General features: G+C 45.9%; 3 protein-coding genes across 5 annotated transcripts; all 3 read left to right on the forward strand.

The window, feature by feature from the left end:
* The first annotated feature begins 389 nt into the window (after window positions 1-389).
* LOC117139730 (cytochrome c oxidase assembly protein COX18, mitochondrial) lies at window positions 390-1,617 on the forward strand. The gene is made up of 2 exons (XM_033302267.1): window positions 390-949; window positions 1,007-1,617. The coding sequence occupies exons 1-2, from the start codon at window positions 485-487 to the stop codon at window positions 1,595-1,597; spliced, it is 1,056 nt and encodes a 351-aa protein (XP_033158158.1). The 5' UTR covers window positions 390-484; the 3' UTR covers window positions 1,598-1,617.
* A 394-nt stretch (window positions 1,618-2,011) lies between these two features.
* Window positions 2,012-11,708, forward strand: LOC117139728. 3 transcript variants are annotated; one of them, XM_033302264.1, is made up of 17 exons: window positions 2,012-2,103; window positions 2,335-2,893; window positions 2,943-3,137; window positions 3,291-3,536; window positions 3,590-4,066; window positions 4,130-4,687; window positions 4,826-5,068; window positions 5,133-5,597; window positions 5,654-6,868; window positions 6,923-7,387; window positions 7,446-9,539; window positions 9,608-9,999; window positions 10,057-10,212; window positions 10,273-11,053; window positions 11,119-11,211; window positions 11,321-11,404; window positions 11,466-11,708. In XM_033302264.1, the coding sequence occupies exons 1-17, from the start codon at window positions 2,053-2,055 to the stop codon at window positions 11,600-11,602; spliced, it is 8,211 nt and encodes a 2,736-aa protein (XP_033158155.1). In that variant the 5' UTR covers window positions 2,012-2,052; the 3' UTR covers window positions 11,603-11,708. The 3 variants fall into 3 exon arrangements, with proteins under 3 accessions (XP_033158155.1, XP_033158156.1, XP_033158157.1); XM_033302265.1 differs by lacking the exons at window positions 2,943-3,137; window positions 3,291-3,536; window positions 3,590-4,066; window positions 4,130-4,687; XM_033302266.1 differs by lacking the exons at window positions 2,943-3,137; window positions 3,291-3,536; window positions 3,590-4,066; ... (3 more) ...; window positions 5,654-6,868; window positions 6,923-7,387.
* An 899-nt stretch (window positions 11,709-12,607) lies between these two features.
* On the forward strand, window positions 12,608-14,401 carry LOC117141520. Its single transcript, XM_033305011.1, has 4 exons — window positions 12,608-12,870; window positions 13,178-13,288; window positions 13,351-13,764; window positions 14,111-14,401. The coding sequence occupies exons 1-4, from the start codon at window positions 12,691-12,693 to the stop codon at window positions 14,264-14,266; spliced, it is 861 nt and encodes a 286-aa protein (XP_033160902.1). The 5' UTR covers window positions 12,608-12,690; the 3' UTR covers window positions 14,267-14,401.
* Window positions 14,402-15,699: the final 1,298 nt, after the last annotated feature.

The raw sequence follows: 15,699 nt of genomic DNA on the forward strand, positions 1-15,699 counted from the left end.
CAAATATGAATGCAAGCACAATTTTATCTAAAGCATATACGTATGAAATAAAACTTCAATTAAAAATCAATCTGTGCACTTAAATTAGGTCTACCCATTTTAAGTAAGCGGAGATAATTATTAATTTAGAAATTTCAAAATGATTAAAAAAGCAAAGGATATATAAGTGTTGCTGTCGTATAAAACCAAATCATTTTTTGCTTATTTGTTTACTGAATTGTATATAATTAATGAATACATTTTGTTGTTCTTTTATCAATGATTAAATTATTTCAAATTAATAACTGCATTTCAATGTTTCCTAATTTCGGATAGCAAAAAAATGATTCGTTAGTTAAGGGTTAATGCAACTACAATGCGTTGCTACGGCCACACTGTTTGAAGCCGTGTTATGGTAACAATCAGCTGTTCATAATGATAACAGCTCGCACTGCTGATTCTATTTAGTTGTTTACGTTGATTATTGGTTTTATATTAATTAAAAATGTCAGCTTTGCTTCTTTTGCGAACCTGTCGAAGTCCAACAATTGCTGGCATCTACAAATACGCATACCAAGGAACAACTGTTGCGAATCACACATACAATCATCGTCTGGCGTCCACAGAAGCGGCTGCCGCGAGTGTCCAACTGGCAAATGCCGGTGGATTAGTGGGATATTGGCAGACCTTGTCCAACAGCACGCCGGTGGCCTATATGCAGGATGTCCTCATTAAGATCCACGACTACAGCGGCCTGCCCTGGTGGGCGTCCATCGTGCTGTCCACTGTCCTTTTCCGGAGCGTGGTCACCTTGCCTTTGACCATTTATCAGCACAAAATCACCGCCAGAATCGAGAAGATAGCGCTGGAGATGCCGGCCATTGTGGAGGAACTGAAAAAAGAGGCAGCCATGGCCAAGCACAAGTTCAAGTGGAGCGAAAAGCAGACTCAGATTGTTTATCGGCGTTCGGTTTGTTCAAATTAAAATGTTTGCGAGACACTCCTCCTCATGCTAATTATCTTACAGATCAAGAAGCAGTGGCAGAACCTTATAGTTCGGGATAACTGCCATCCCATGAAGACCATGATTGTGCTATGGGGTCAGATTCCCCTGTGGATCTTCCAATCCGTGGCTCTGCGCAATCTAGTGTACATGCTGCCGGATCCCACGTCCATTCAAGCTCAAATCGTGACCACCGAAATGACCGTTGGCGGATTTGGTTGGATACCAAACCTCACGGTGGTGGACAACTCCTATATCCTGCCTGTAGCATTAGGTCTCATCAACTTGGCCATCATTGAAGTGCAAACCATGTCCAGAACTCGTCCTTCCACTCGCTTGCAGAACATCGCCAACAATGTGTTCCGTGGATTGAGTGTTGTGATGGTTCCAGTAGCCTGTACAGTGCCTTCAGCTATATGTGTATACTGGGTAGCTTCCAGCAGTTTTGGCCTTGCTCAAAATCTGCTCATCCTCTCGCCGGAAGTGCGACGATCTGTGGGAATTCCCAAAACACAAACGGAACTCAGTGATCCGTACGATCTGCTCTGGCTAAAAATACAGCAGAGGCTAGGACTTGCCGAGAGGCCACCGGCTGATAAGCCGGCAGCCAAATGATCTAGTCTCGTAGTAATACGGGTGACATATGTATATAAATATAGACAACCCTTAAATGCGACTGCGCCACTGTAATTCATCATCATCATTCTTAAGCTCCAACATCTCGGATTCCTAGAAGTAAATAAACGAGTGAAAAACCCCAAAAGAAATGCAAACAAAACAAGGCGATAAGACAGTAAAAAGGTCTTGAGATTACAAGCCCTGATAGTGTGGTCCACTCAATTGGTTTAGCGACAAACGAGAGCATCTATCAGCGGCGGCAGAGATAGAGATTCATCCCGAGTCCAATTGAATTGAAATGCGATCTGGGTGTGGGTCAGTCGAGCCTGGAAGTCGGACGGGATCACAACGAAGATTTTAAAGCGCGAAAAAAACAATTGTGTAGTTGCTATCAGCATCGGTGCATTATAAGAAATATTTAAATTCAAATACTTATAAAGCGGAAACGTAAAATGATGGCCAAGTGGCTCCTTGGCCTTTGGCTGGCGATCCTGCTAGTGGATGTTAGTGTAGAAAGTTTATTAATAATTTCAGTTTTTGTTTTTTAAAGGATAATATGTACAAAAATTCTAGATTTTTTAAAAGTTTTTAAGATTTTAGTGAAACTAAAAATGTTGCTTAAAGTTAAAGTAAAGACTGCAATTTTAATTGAACTTAATTACAAGCTATTAGCAAAATATTGTCTCTAATTACTACGGTTGTTCAATAATATTTCATAATTGCGCTTTTGACAGCGACCCGGGGCTAAAGCTTATCGATCAGGCAGTGGCTACCACAGCGAGCAGTCGGAACCAGTTGGCTTATCAGCAGCAGGGAACGCACACTCGAGTTACGGAGGCGACCAGCAGCAGCCTATTTACCATCGGGATTCGGCGTGCCCGCCGCATTTTACGGGTCTGGTTGCATATCCCCACGACTGTCATCGCTATGTGAACTGCTTCGATGGCAGCCCCACCATTCAGACGTGTTCGCCCGGAACTCTGTTCAATGGCAGGACCCAAGTGTGCGATCATCCTAGCAATGTGGTTTGCCCATCTGCGGAATCCGAATCTACTCGACTGGGAAGACTGAGGCAATTAGATAGTGAACCCAAGTGTCAGCCCGGAGTGAATGGATTGCAACCGCATCCTACGGATTGCAGCAAGTTCCTTAACTGCGCCAATGGTCAAGCTTTTATTATGGACTGCGCACCAGGAACTGCCTTTAGTCCAGCATCGCTGGTCTGTGTGCACAAGGATTTGGCCAAGTGCGGATCGGGAACTGGAGCAGTACGAGATGATACCTCTGGCCATGGTACGTATGAGTGATTTAAGTTCAAAAATTTTGACTAACACTCGGTTAGGGTACCCTGCGTTGCCTTTGGATGACTTGGGCTGTCCACCCGGTACACGTGGGCTTCGTCCACATCCGCACGACGTGCACAAGTATTTGAGGTGCGGAATTGGGGTTAAGCCTCAGGTGGAACAGTGTCCACTGGGCCACATCTTCGATGGCTCCTCTTCGGTATGTGTGTATTCTGACTCCCCTCGGACCTCCTGTAAGTGTCATTTCATTACTTATCCCTACTGCTTGGCCTCGCTTGGTTCATCTGCTTTTTCATTTGGGGTTATTTTCTCATATTACGCTGTACATGCTTTGCTTGCTTCCTTAGTTGATAGACTCTAATTCTGATCCCTTTGAATTGTAACAGCTTCCTCCTTCACGTCGGCTCAGATTCAGGTCAACTATCTCATGTGTCCAGTGGGAGCCGTTGGCCAATTTGTTCACCCCTTTGATCAAACAAAGTTCCTTAGTTGTAAGGATGGTAAGGTGGCTGTGCAAAACTGCCTACCCAATTATGTGTTCAGCATTTCGAGGCGCTACTGTCAGTTGAAACCACAATTAGCCTTTACCGACTATGTCACATTAATTATCTCCCAAATCAGCTATGAGTATTGTAAGTTAATTTATCATATCTGTCAACTAGAATTTATCATAATATTTTAATAGCCCTAATCCTTAATGAGTGCCCTGGTAACATCAACGGCATCTTCTTGTATCCCTACGATGCTGAAAAGTACGTTCAGTGCTCGTCTGGTGGCAGGATGACCATTCTAAGTTGTGGCACCCAGATGGCGTTCAGTGTATCCCAAAGAAGTTGTCTTCCAAGTCGTCAAGTGCACAGCTCTGATAGGGTGCAGTTCTGGCAGGAAGTCCAAGTTCAGACCACTTATACTTCACAAGACATACGGGGAAATGTTCAAGGCCAGCTGTCTTCACTTAGATCGTGTCCACACAATGTCCAGAAGAATTATCCTTATCCATTCCATGCTGGCCACTACGTCAGGTGCCAATATGGAGCTTTAGAGATCGTATGCTGTCCCACTGGACAGCTTTACAGCCTTTCCCAGCGGCAATGTGTGCCTCGTCGCCTCCTCTCTGCCCATGATTACTTGGATTACTCCTATATCAGTGCTGAACTTTCCAGTAAGCATATCAAGGAATCTTATTACGGATTTACTTGATTTCAGAGCACTTTTTCGTTTCCAGCTGAGTTTATTGTGGATCGTTCGACGCTTTCCTGTCCTCCACAAGCCCAGGGACTCTATCTGCATCCCTTTGATTGCACCAAGTATGTCAGGTGCTGGAATCAGCAGACCTTCATTGAGAGTTGTACACCGGGAGAAATTTTCAGTTTCTCCAATCAGAAATGCGTACCAAAGGAACAGTGTAAAGGACCGACCGATCATGTCGAATATTTAATTGAAACTACGACTGTTACGACTTACGAATCGGATGGAGCGGAGTCCGAAAGGGGTTTCGGTGAAACCGGTGACATTTCCTGCCCACCTGGATCCTCTGGAAATCATGCCCACCCATTCGATTGCACGAAGTTCTTGGAATGTTCAAATGGGCAAACCTTTGTAAAGAGTTGTGGTCCGGGCACAGCTTTCAGTACTACCAAAAATATCTGCGATCACGCCAATCAGGTGGACTGCAGTGGAAGAAGTTCATTCATTCATGGACAAACCCCAGTTACCCAGAATAACATAGGGCCTAGTTACCCATCGAAACCATTGGATATTCTCCCAATATTACCGACACCGCGTAAGTCGATCTCTACGGATTTACTTGTCTATTTCGCTCGATTCACCTGCTTCTTCATTTCGGTCTTGGTTGCCCATTTTGCTACCCATTCTCTGCTTGCCTTTTTAGATTAAGATATAATGACTAAACCTTTTCTAGCCCCTTCTTACCCACATGCCGAGCATCTGACAGATCTATTGTGTCCCTCCGGAGTGAACGGTCAATTTGTTCACCCATTCGACCAAACAAAGTTCCTCCTTTGCCAGGCTGGTAAATTGGCGGTTCAAAGTTGTCAGTCTGAATATGTGTTCAGTATATCTAAGAGTATTTGCCAGCCAAAGACACAGTTGGTTTACAGCGACTATGTGACTTACAAAGTCTCTGTTATCAGCATCGACCAGAGTAAGTCCTTCATTGGATTACTATCCTTGATGTATATTTAATGTGCAGCACCTAAATCCATCAGCTATGATACTATCTGCTTGTCCGGATGGCACCAACGGCCTTCATCTTTATCCCTACGACGCTGGCAAATATGTACGTTGCTCTGAGGGCGGCAAGATGAGCATTCAAAGTTGTGAAAGTCAAATGGCCTTCAGCTTATCCCAGCGAGCATGCCGGCCAAGTCGTCTGGTGTCCAGTGAAGATCGTGTAAGGTTCCGGGAGGAATTACATATCCAGACAACTTATAGCAGCCAGGACATTCAGATTCAACAGTCCCCACTTAATGAGTGCCCATCCGTGCTTCGTGGAAACTACCCATATCCCTTCCATGCGGGTCACTATGTAAATTGCCGAAATGGTCATTTACAGATTGTGAGTTGTCCGCCAACAGCTCTATACAGTTTATCCCAACGCGAGTGTGTTGTCCGACAGCTCCTCTCCACCCATGACTATCTGGACTATGCCTACATCAGTGTGCAATTCTCGAGTAAGACATTTCATGTAACCATCAAATGCATACTACGTCATCCTTTCCATTCGCAGCTAACATTATTCACGACCCCACAACGTTGTCTTGTCCTCCGCAAGCCCAGGGCTATTACCTACATCCTTTCGATTGCACAAAGTATATAGTGTGCTGGGATAAGCAAACACATGTAGAAAGCTGTCCCCAAGGTGAAGCATTTAGCATATCCCAGCAAAAGTGTGCGGCTAGGGATAAGATCACTGAAGCCTATGATCGTGTGGAGTATTTAGAAGATACGCAGCATGAGTTAAGTCACGAGGGGGCTGAGGAAGAGGAGCAGTCAGAACCGGAGAGTAGCCTCTCTCGTGACGGAGGCAATCAGCCGCCTGGAAAGTATCAGGCACCTTACTATTCAAATGGAGGATACCCAACGCCTTCTCAAAATAATGGTGGTTATCAAACACCTTCTCAAAATAATGGTGGTTACCAGGCACCTTCTCAAAATAATGGAGGTTACCAACCCACCTACCAAGGTAATGGAGGTTACACACCAACCTATCAAAACACTTTTGATGGTTACCACCAACCCAATCAACCATCGTCTCAAGCAAATGGAGGATATCAGCCACCATTACCACCTCATGGAGGTTTCCAACAAAGTAATCGAACATATGAAGATTTTCACAACCCTTCGCAAACTGTCGTAGGTTTCCAGCCACCCTATTCAGTGAAAGGAGGATACCAGCCCTACAATCAACCAAATGGAGGTTATCTGCCATCTTCGGAAACTAACAATGGGCATCAGATACCTTCTCAGTTGAATGGAGGGTACCAAACACGTGTGGACAGCAATCGAGGCTACCAGCCTCCTAATGAGTTAAACGGAGCCTACCAACCACCTTCTCAGTTAAACGGAGGCTACCAGCCTCCTGTAGAAAGAGATTGGGGTTACCAGCCACCTTCTCAACAAAATAGTGGATATCAGCCAGCACAGTCATCAACTGGTGGATATCAGCCACCTTCCCAATCAACTGGTTCCGGCTATTATCCTGAGCAAGATGCGCCCCATGCTATTCCAACTCCTCTGTTGTGCCCAGAAAAGGTTAGCGGCCTCTTTCCAAATCCTTTCGACGCTACAGGCTATCTGACCTGCATCGATGGTCATACGTTACCTAGGCAATGTCAGCCCCTCGATATGTTCAGTGTTTCCCAAGGCTACTGCTTGCCCGAACAGCACGTAAATAAAACGGATCGCGTCCCCTTTGAAAGAACTCAAACTTATCAGGATAATTGTGAGTGAAAAACTCCGGACTCTATGTTTCTTACCCTTAAACATTTCCTTGCAGCTTTGGACTGTCCCAGAGATTTCGTTGGTTTCGTTGTGTATCCTTTCGATTGCTCAAAGTACCTGAGCTGTGGCCCGAGCGGAATGAAATTGTTGAATTGCCCGGGTGAACAACACTACAGTATCTCTCATGGATTCTGTAAGCCCGTTGGCCAGGTGCAACGTGAGGATCGTCTTTACACGATCAATGAACTGCACATCATTTTCGAGTGGACACAGAAAATGATGTTAGTGGGCGCAGTCACTGCCTGTCCCGAAGGAATAACTGGAACCCTACCACATCCGAGGGTGCCCACCAAGTACCTGCGGTGTGGACCAGGCCAGGCGGAGATGTACGACTGTCCGAGCCAACAGATTTTCAGCGTTTCTCGCAGAGTGTGCGTGCTGGATGATAAACTGTCCAGTTACGATCGGACCGACTATTTGGTTCGGGGGGTTAATTCCGGTTGGATGGATCCCTCTAATGGTTACTAACCCTTGGCCTATGTCTTGCCGTTTTTTCAAATTTCCTTTTCTGCTTACAGACAATCGCCAATCCAAGTCATATGAGACATCTGGCAGGGATCAGTTCGGCAACCGATACACAACCAGAACTACCACGACAACGCGGGTGATCGGAGACCGTTGGACGGATATGAACATGCAGCGACCTTCAGGTGTAGGTGTGGAACAAAATCCGCATCACCATCACCATGGATACAACCCGGGTTGGTCTGGCCAGGAGACATCCTACGTTCAACGTGGTCCTACACAGAGTACTCTATATGTGGAGGGATCGCTACAGCCGAACCGTAATTATCCTACCCATAAGACTCCATTGGCCCCCATGGCACCCACTAATGCAGGAGGTGTCTACTACGGCCAGCCCGTTGAAGACAAACAACATGTGCCATCGCGCCAGAACTATAGTCGCAGAATTGATTATGGCTCGCCTGGCAACGGATGGAAACCTATGCCACCACTGGATCCATTGGGCGGACAGCAACCATTAAATCTAGATTATTCTCCCCATTCTCCTGGTGCCAAAGAACCCCAACCACACGATAGTCTGCCCGGACAGAAACCCATTAACTTGGACTATGATGATGAACAAATACCCCAGTATCCTCAGAACGGACTACCACCCCATCCGGGATCGCCACCACGTTTTTATCCAGATCAGTTACCGAGTGGCTCAAAGCCAATTGGTAGACAGCAACCAGTTGAATCCAGCCCTGACTCCAGTGGTTTTCCATACCACCAAAAACCTTTGGATCCTGACAATAGGCTTCATGGCTCAAAAATTCCCCCAAGACATAGCCCTAACCCAGGGTTTCCTTTATATAATGAATCCAACCTTTATGGTGGGCTCTTACCTCCCAAGCCAGATCCTCTGGTAAACGCAACACCCACTCCAACTCCTAACCCTTCATCTTCCCAGACTCCAACTCCGCAATTGGCTAACCGACTGCACACATTTCCCATCTATCCACCTGTGGATAACAAAACCTCTCTCCAAAACCCCATACAACCCCACTATAGTCCCTCTTATGCAGGAATTGCCCACTCTCGAGACGCCCCTTGGGCCAAAGTGCCTGTGACTAGTACGACCCCAGCACAAGATCCCGATCCCTTCAATCCTGAATTGGATGAACCTTTCTACGACGATGTCGACTTCTTAACCACAACAGTGAGAAATGTATTGGTGCCTCCTCCTTTCGACCACAAGTTTTATAGTCCTCAGTCGACAAATCCAAGCATTAATCAAGATCGATCTGCATCTGGTCCCAACTCCCAAGCGGCTGTTAAAGAAGCTCTCAAACTTTTGCTGCGCCCCTATTTCAATCACAGTGGGAATGCCCAAGAGCAACTGGCCCAGCAGGCTGAATCGGCCATAGTGTCTGTGATTAGTAAGCCGTCAACCACTACCACCACACCAAGACCAACTTCCAAGACACCTAAAACAGATCTTGACTTTGACGCCGAACTGATTAAAGCGGGTGAACAGGAAAGCCTGGACTCCGTTGACGACGACTATGTTTTTCCAGATGCCAGGGAGACGTCCCGAACCGAGCAGACCCTAGATCCCAGTACCACGTACGCCTCGACAAACTTTCAACGGAGCACTCGCAAGGCTGAGTTAGATCCTGACAGCCTAACCACAACTACAATGAAAACTAATTGGCTTGCGCCTGGTCACAGTCGTGACTACCACCGGCGTCATCCAAATTTACCCGATCCGTTCTCCGAGCACCATCCCAATTCCTCTCCCCACCAACACCACCACCACCGTCACCCACATGAACATAGTGCTGACTTCCATCTTCGTCATCCGGAGCTGCCCAACCCATTTCCACAAGAGGATGAAACTCCGCAACATCAGGATCCGGATGATGACTGGGCGCTACTACCCATTTCCAATGCTGAGGAAGTGACTCCCAAATTAGCTACCCGTTCAAGCTTCAATACACAATGCGATTTCGATTGCGGCAGTGGCCAATGCCTGAAGAAGGAGGAGATCTGCGATGGAAAGAAAAACTGCCCCAATGGCAAAGATGAGGCTAGCTGCCCGCCATCGGACTACGAGGTGCGACTATCAGGAGGCGAGAGTCCAAACATGGGCCGTATTGAAGTCAAGGGTGAGTGGTTCCCAGAAATCTTAATACAATATCATACCAACAGAAAATTATCCCAAATCCTTATCCAGCTAACGGTCAATGGGGCTATGTGTGTGATGACAAGTTCGGTTTAAAGGATGCCGATGTCGTTTGCCGAGAACTTGGCTTTCGGATGGGCGCCCAAGAAGTGCGTGGTAGCTCCTTTTATGCTCCCCCAAACCAGGATTTTAACTACCTGATGGATGAGGTCGAGTGCCATGGCAATGAAACCAAGCTGGGTCAGTGCGCCTTCAAAGGCTGGGGCGTTCACAACTGCGGCGTTGATGAAGTGGCTGGCGTGACCTGCAAAGTTCCGGTGATGAAGTGTCCCAATAACTACTGGCTGTGCCACACTTCCAAGGAATGCATACCACCAGCCTTTGTCTGCGACAATACCCCAGACTGTGCGGATAAGTCGGATGAGTGTGCAGCCGTCTGTCAGGTGGGTTAATTGAAAGTTTCCACATGCTCCGTAATGTAATCCTTATCATACCTTTAGGCTCCCGTTCAATACCGTTTAGAGGGTGGTCGCAATTCCAATGAAGGCCGCCTGGAGGTGAAACACCATGGCGTATGGGGCAGTGTTTGTGATGATGACTTTAATCTCAAGTCTGCCCAAGTTGCCTGCAACTCAATGGGCTTCTTTGGACCAGCGGTATTACACAATCTTTAATTTCCGAATAACTAGTTTTAACGTTTCTCTTGTACGTCCTAGAAAATCGAGAAGAACATATTTGGCAACAGCAATGGACCCATTTGGCTCGATCAGGTAATGTGCTTTGGAAACGAGACAAGCATTGACCAATGTAACCATTGGAACTGGGGCGAGCACAATTGCAACCACACCGAAGATGTGGCGCTGCACTGCAGCGCTGGGCCACCACCTCGCAATCAGAGGTATTCCCAGAATCAGATTAAAGGTGGTAGATCTCTCGGACGGGAAACCTCACCGAAGACCTATTCACAAATTGGGCTGTGGGAACGATCTAGCAAGGCAGTACATACTCCTCGTCGATGCGGAATCTTCAAGGATGACCTGACCGATGAGTACGCCCACCGAGAGGAGCGCGTGGTTAGGGGAAATGTGGCTCAGCGGGGTCGTCATCCTTGGCAAGCTACCATAAGGACTCGCGGACGTGGTGGTATCTCCAGTCATTGGTGTGGAGCTGTGGTGATATCCAAGCGGCATCTCCTCACTGCCGCTCACTGTTTGTATGGAAGTCCCAAAGGAGCATACTTCGTCCGCGTCGGAGATCACTACGCAAACATAGCCGAGTCCTCCGAGGTAGATTCGTTCATTGAGAACTGGTACCTACACGAAAACTTCCGCAAGGGAACACATATGAACAACGATATTGCCCTGGTGGTGTTGAAGACTCCTCTGAAATTTAGTGACTATGTCCAGCCCATTTGCTTGCCGGATAAGAATGCTGAGCTCGTCCAGGACCGCAAGTGCACCATCTCCGGATGGGGATCTATTAAATCGGGCGTGTCCAGTGAGTAGTTTATGAGACAACGATCCTGGGCACCAATAAATGTGATTCTTATTGATATTTTCTAGCTCCTGCTCAAGTTTTGGGCTCCGCTGAGCTTCCCATTTTGGCCGATCACGTCTGCAAGCAATCAAATGTGTATGGATCAGCCATGTCGGAAGGTGTGTACCACTTGAGCTTTATTTTGATTAATTAACCACTAAGTAGATGTACTAAGAGCGTAAAACTAGTTAGTGCAGGAAATAACCCCCATGTTCCACCTTATTTCAGGCATGTTCTGCGCCGGCTCCATGGATGAGAGTGTGGATGCGTGTGAAGGTGACTCAGGCGGTCCACTTGTCTGCTCCGATGACGGTATGAATAGCTAACATGTGTTCTGATACACGAACTATTTTTCATAAATGTATATTCTTAGATGGCGAGACTCTGTACGGGCTTATTTCGTGGGGTCAGCACTGCGGCTTCAAGAACAGGCCGGGTGTCTATGTCCGTGTCAATCACTATATCGATTGGATCTACGATAAAATCAATGAGAGCTTGCTACGCTTTTAAGGGAGCATATGTCCTAAGACACTTACCTTGTTACATGACTACTATTTTATAAGAACTTTGTAGTGAACTTGCAAATAAAGCTGCGTTTTTTAGAACGAGCAACAAATTTCGAGGTTTTTAAAGTATCAGCAGAACAGTTGTAACATCTAAAAAATGTAGATACTCCATCTTACATCTGCCCATTAGCGACTGCAAACCAGTACTCGTCATTTATTTGCTCACACACAAAAAATGAATTAAATCCATAATCAATGCTAATAAACCGCACAACAACAATGCGACTTTTAGCCGGGAATACAACAATCGTGCTCACAACAAACAACATCGACGACAATGATTTAATTCACAAGTCTGCAATGTTATTTTGACTCATCCCCCACTCAGCAGAGAGTTCCACTGGATTCACTCGCTTCTCACCGAGTTCTCCTCCTGGCTGCTTCGTTCCACTTTTCCACGTTCAATTGAGGTCCAACCGGAGCAGCGGAACACGCACTCAATTGACACCACGCCAGACTGAGCGGTCAAAGGGGAGCACCCGGTGGCTAGGAGAAGGGTCAATCCGCGCGGGCGGAGCGTAGCTCTTTACGCGCCCAGCTCTCATTGTGCGGGCGTTCTACGCGCGATTGGATGATCGGCTTGGAAGCGCTACAATTAACTTAATTAATACAACAATTTGCCACAATGCACTGGAAAATGTTGGGAAAGCTTACTTATTCTCTGATCTCACCGAAATGCTTTCGAATAATTATGATTTAAAATGTAAGTTTGTGTACTTTGCAAATCAACAAAAATTCTAAATTCTTCTAATTCTTCTAAATTCTTCTAAAATTCTTCTTAAAAATATTTTTTAACTTTCATATTTATGTAAAACAATTTGTTTTGTGTGTAGACTCCGACTCGTATTTTTCAGATTCAGCTTTGTTTTTTGAGCGAAAGAGTGCGCAGGGCGGTTCCTAGGGGTATTTCTGTATCTCTCAGTGCGATCAGCGGCCTACACGTTGGGATTCTCTGTTAGTTGATTGGGAGATTTCATCCGGAACAGACCGCATTCAGTGGCTTATCGGTAGAAACAGCAGCACTTTTCCGAAATGTCGATCAAATCCTTGACATACGTCGCGATCTTAGGCCTTTTTTGGGGCTCGATAACGGGAACTGCAGTTGATCAGTTTGGGATGTATGGTGGTACACCGATTACCACCTCGGAAAGGAGTAATGCGGAGTTGCGCTGCATGAACATCAATCCGCAGAACTCGGTGGACTTGGAGCAGGTACGATAAGATAAGATAATATCCTTGAGTGACAGGAAATATCAGCTACACCCAAGTTGAAAATGTCAGCTCATTTGAATGCGGAGAGCTAATGCAATTATGGTCGATTTGTTCTAATTAACCCTTTGCGCCCTCAGTGCGCCCAATGTCAATGCTGTAGAGAACTGAGCCCTGTTTATTTAGTTTTTTTTTTTATTATTGTGGGCATTTAATTGAACGCACAGCGAGTGGCATGCAAATCGCACAAATGACCCCCATTCGCTCCTACATGAGTGTGTAATAATGCCCAGCCTCTCTGCATATATAGATAATGGGTCTCTGGTACGGCAGCGAGATCATCGTGCACAGCCAAGACTTTCCGGGCACCTACGAGTACGACTCATGTGTCATCATCCATCTGGCCGATGCCACGGATCAGGTCAGTTGTCATTGAAATCCAACGCATTTAGATAGTGATTATAATCATATGAAATATTACAGATCCGTTTGAGCCAGGCAAATCGCGGCTATGGCTATGGAAATCAGGACTACAACCGTAACCAGAACAACTATGGACGCACCAGCACCACTCAATCCTCCTATCTGGACAGCGATGAGTACCCGTCCAGATCTGTTCAAAGCCAGCAGAAGTACCTACGTTTGATCTGGAGCGAGCGTGACAACAATCTGGAGTATACCTTTAACTATACCACCACTGCACCTGGTCAGTGGTCCAACATCGGCGATCAGCGGGGATCACTGGTCACCCTGAACACGTACACCCAGTTCACGGGCACCGTCCAGGTGGTGAAAGCGGTCAACGATCACCTCGTGCTGACCTTCTGCGGCAACGATGTGAAGAGCTCTATATACACAGTGGTTCTCACCCGCAATCGTCTTGGTCTCAGTTCAGATGTGAGTAAATCCCTCTTCTTTCAATTTCTTTTTCAAAAAATTAAATCTTTGGATTCTCAAAGCTTTTCATTCTGGTAAAAATTGTTTGTTTCTTAAGAAAGTTTAGTATTTGTTTACAAGCTACTTAAATGACGTACTTTCCTTCGTCTGCGTCAAGTAAGAATATGCAAATAATTAATTTAGTAAATACTGATAGTGATGAGGAAATGTATATTGAGAGGTAAAAAGAGGCTACATTGTTTACAAATTTGCGTATATGCCGGTAATCAATACCAATTAGAATGAGAAATCATATATGTATGTAAATTTCTATTAAACCTAATTAACAATTTTTCCGATTTTCCAGGAGCTGCGTAGCATCAGGAATCTGCTTTCCCGCCGTGGACTCTACACGGAGACCATTCGCAAGGTCTGCAACGGATGTGGGCGTTTGGGTGGCAGCCTCTTCGCTCTTTTGGCCCTTTTGCTGGTCGCACGCTTGGCACGGGGGCGTGGCCAGTGAGCTGGAGCGGATCGCCAGAGTGTCGAAGTGCAGCCGGCGTATTTAATGAGTCCAGCCATATTACGTTAATTTATGTATAATTTCCCTTAAGCAATACACAAGCGAGATCGCCGAGTGCTCTCCCCAGAAAACTAACTCACATTGCCTCCGTTTTAATTGCTCGTCTTGTCAATTAAAATCAATTACGAATAAGGCAGGGCTGACTTAAGTGGGCATTAGCCGTTGACTAGTTGTAGGCGTTAAGTGTTTGCTTAATTCAATTAGCAGGGATCTCCACCCGCTCATTGGAATTTCGGTACCACTAATTCCGGAACAAATTCGGTTAATATTGCTGCAACCAACGTTCGCTTCGTATGGATCTGCAGACCCCAAAAGTAGGCAACAAAAATGTGCTGCCGAAATTCATACATATAAATTACTCATACGCCATGGTGACACAGTCACACACATCGAAAGCCAATGCCATTTGCCTCTCTGATTACGTTGTTAACGTTTCGTTTTTTACACTATCAGCACTTACCGAAAAACGAGCAGATGATCCTTATCAGGCCTCGGCAACTGACATCTGCTAAACGGTATAATCAGGGGTTTTGCTTTGGAACAAACGAGTTAGGGACCCCCAAAATCGAGACCATAAAATCGGGTCGATAGCTTTTGATACTCACGCGATTCCGCGGACATCTCGCAAGTCGAAGTACAATAGTCTGGCGATTGCTTTATTTATAAACATTTCTTTTTTTGTTGTTAATTTTTGTTTCTCTTTTGATTAGCACAAATGGGAACAAACTCGCTCTGTTATCAGTCAGAAAAGAAGTCTAAGGGGAATACTCAAAAGTCTGGACACGCTCGTAAAAAGAAAACAAGCTATCCGGGATTGCGTGGAAAAGTTTTGGCAACAAAATATTCCCCCCGATCGCGATGATTAATTTTTTTTCCAGCCAGCGAATGCATTGGTTCTTGAAGCACTAGCAGACAGCGTGCTAGGGCTAGATAAGGGCTAGATTGCATGGCCCCCGCTGGTTGTGAATCGCACTTGAACTTGAAGTGTGCGTTCATAGGTTATTGTGGTTTTTTGTTATTGTTGACTTAACGATTCCTCACCCGCACACTTTCTGCCGGATTTTACAACGCCTGATTGCAGTCATAGACCGTGTGCCCGCTTGACGTTTTGTTTTGAAAATAATAATTCACAAGCAGCCGCCGACTCACAAAACTGATAAGAGGAGCTCGTCGCACACGTAGAGTGCTCATGATAGTATGTATGTATTACAGAAGACCGAAGCTGGTGGCACATATCTTAAAGCTCGGTCCAACTAGGCAATCAGCTGGTTGGCTAGTGTCTTAAATAGGCTATTGTAACCTCAATATTGCAATACAAAGGCCAGAACATCGCTTACAGAAGAACTTCTTCTATCAGGCGGAACCCATGACCT

Source organism: Drosophila mauritiana, chromosome 3L, assembly GCF_004382145.1.
Source record: "Drosophila mauritiana strain mau12 chromosome 3L, ASM438214v1, whole genome shotgun sequence".
Lineage (NCBI taxonomy): Eukaryota > Metazoa > Arthropoda > Insecta > Diptera > Drosophilidae > Drosophila > Drosophila mauritiana.

Excerpts from the sequence above, each read along its gene's own strand:
- LOC117139728 (XM_033302264.1), top strand. The coding sequence starts at position 2,053 with ATGATGGCCAAGTGGCTCCTTGGCCTTTGGCTGGCGATCCTGCTAGTG. Across the intron at positions 6,869-6,922 it reads TCAAACTTATCAGGATAATT|CTTTGGACTGTCCCAGAGAT; the intron begins GTGAGTGAAAAA and ends ATTTCCTTGCAG. Across the intron at positions 10,000-10,056 it reads AGTGTGCAGCCGTCTGTCAG|GCTCCCGTTCAATACCGTTT; the intron begins GTGGGTTAATTG and ends TCATACCTTTAG.
- LOC117139730 (XM_033302267.1), top strand. The coding sequence starts at position 485 with ATGTCAGCTTTGCTTCTTTTGCGAACCTGTCGAAGTCCAACAATTGCT. Across the intron at positions 950-1,006 it reads AGATTGTTTATCGGCGTTCG|ATCAAGAAGCAGTGGCAGAA; the intron begins GTTTGTTCAAAT and ends ATTATCTTACAG.
- LOC117141520 (XM_033305011.1), top strand. The coding sequence starts at position 12,691 with ATGTCGATCAAATCCTTGACATACGTCGCGATCTTAGGCCTTTTTTGG. Across the intron at positions 12,871-13,177 it reads ACTCGGTGGACTTGGAGCAG|ATAATGGGTCTCTGGTACGG; the intron begins GTACGATAAGAT and ends CTGCATATATAG. Across the intron at positions 13,289-13,350 it reads TGGCCGATGCCACGGATCAG|ATCCGTTTGAGCCAGGCAAA; the intron begins GTCAGTTGTCAT and ends GAAATATTACAG.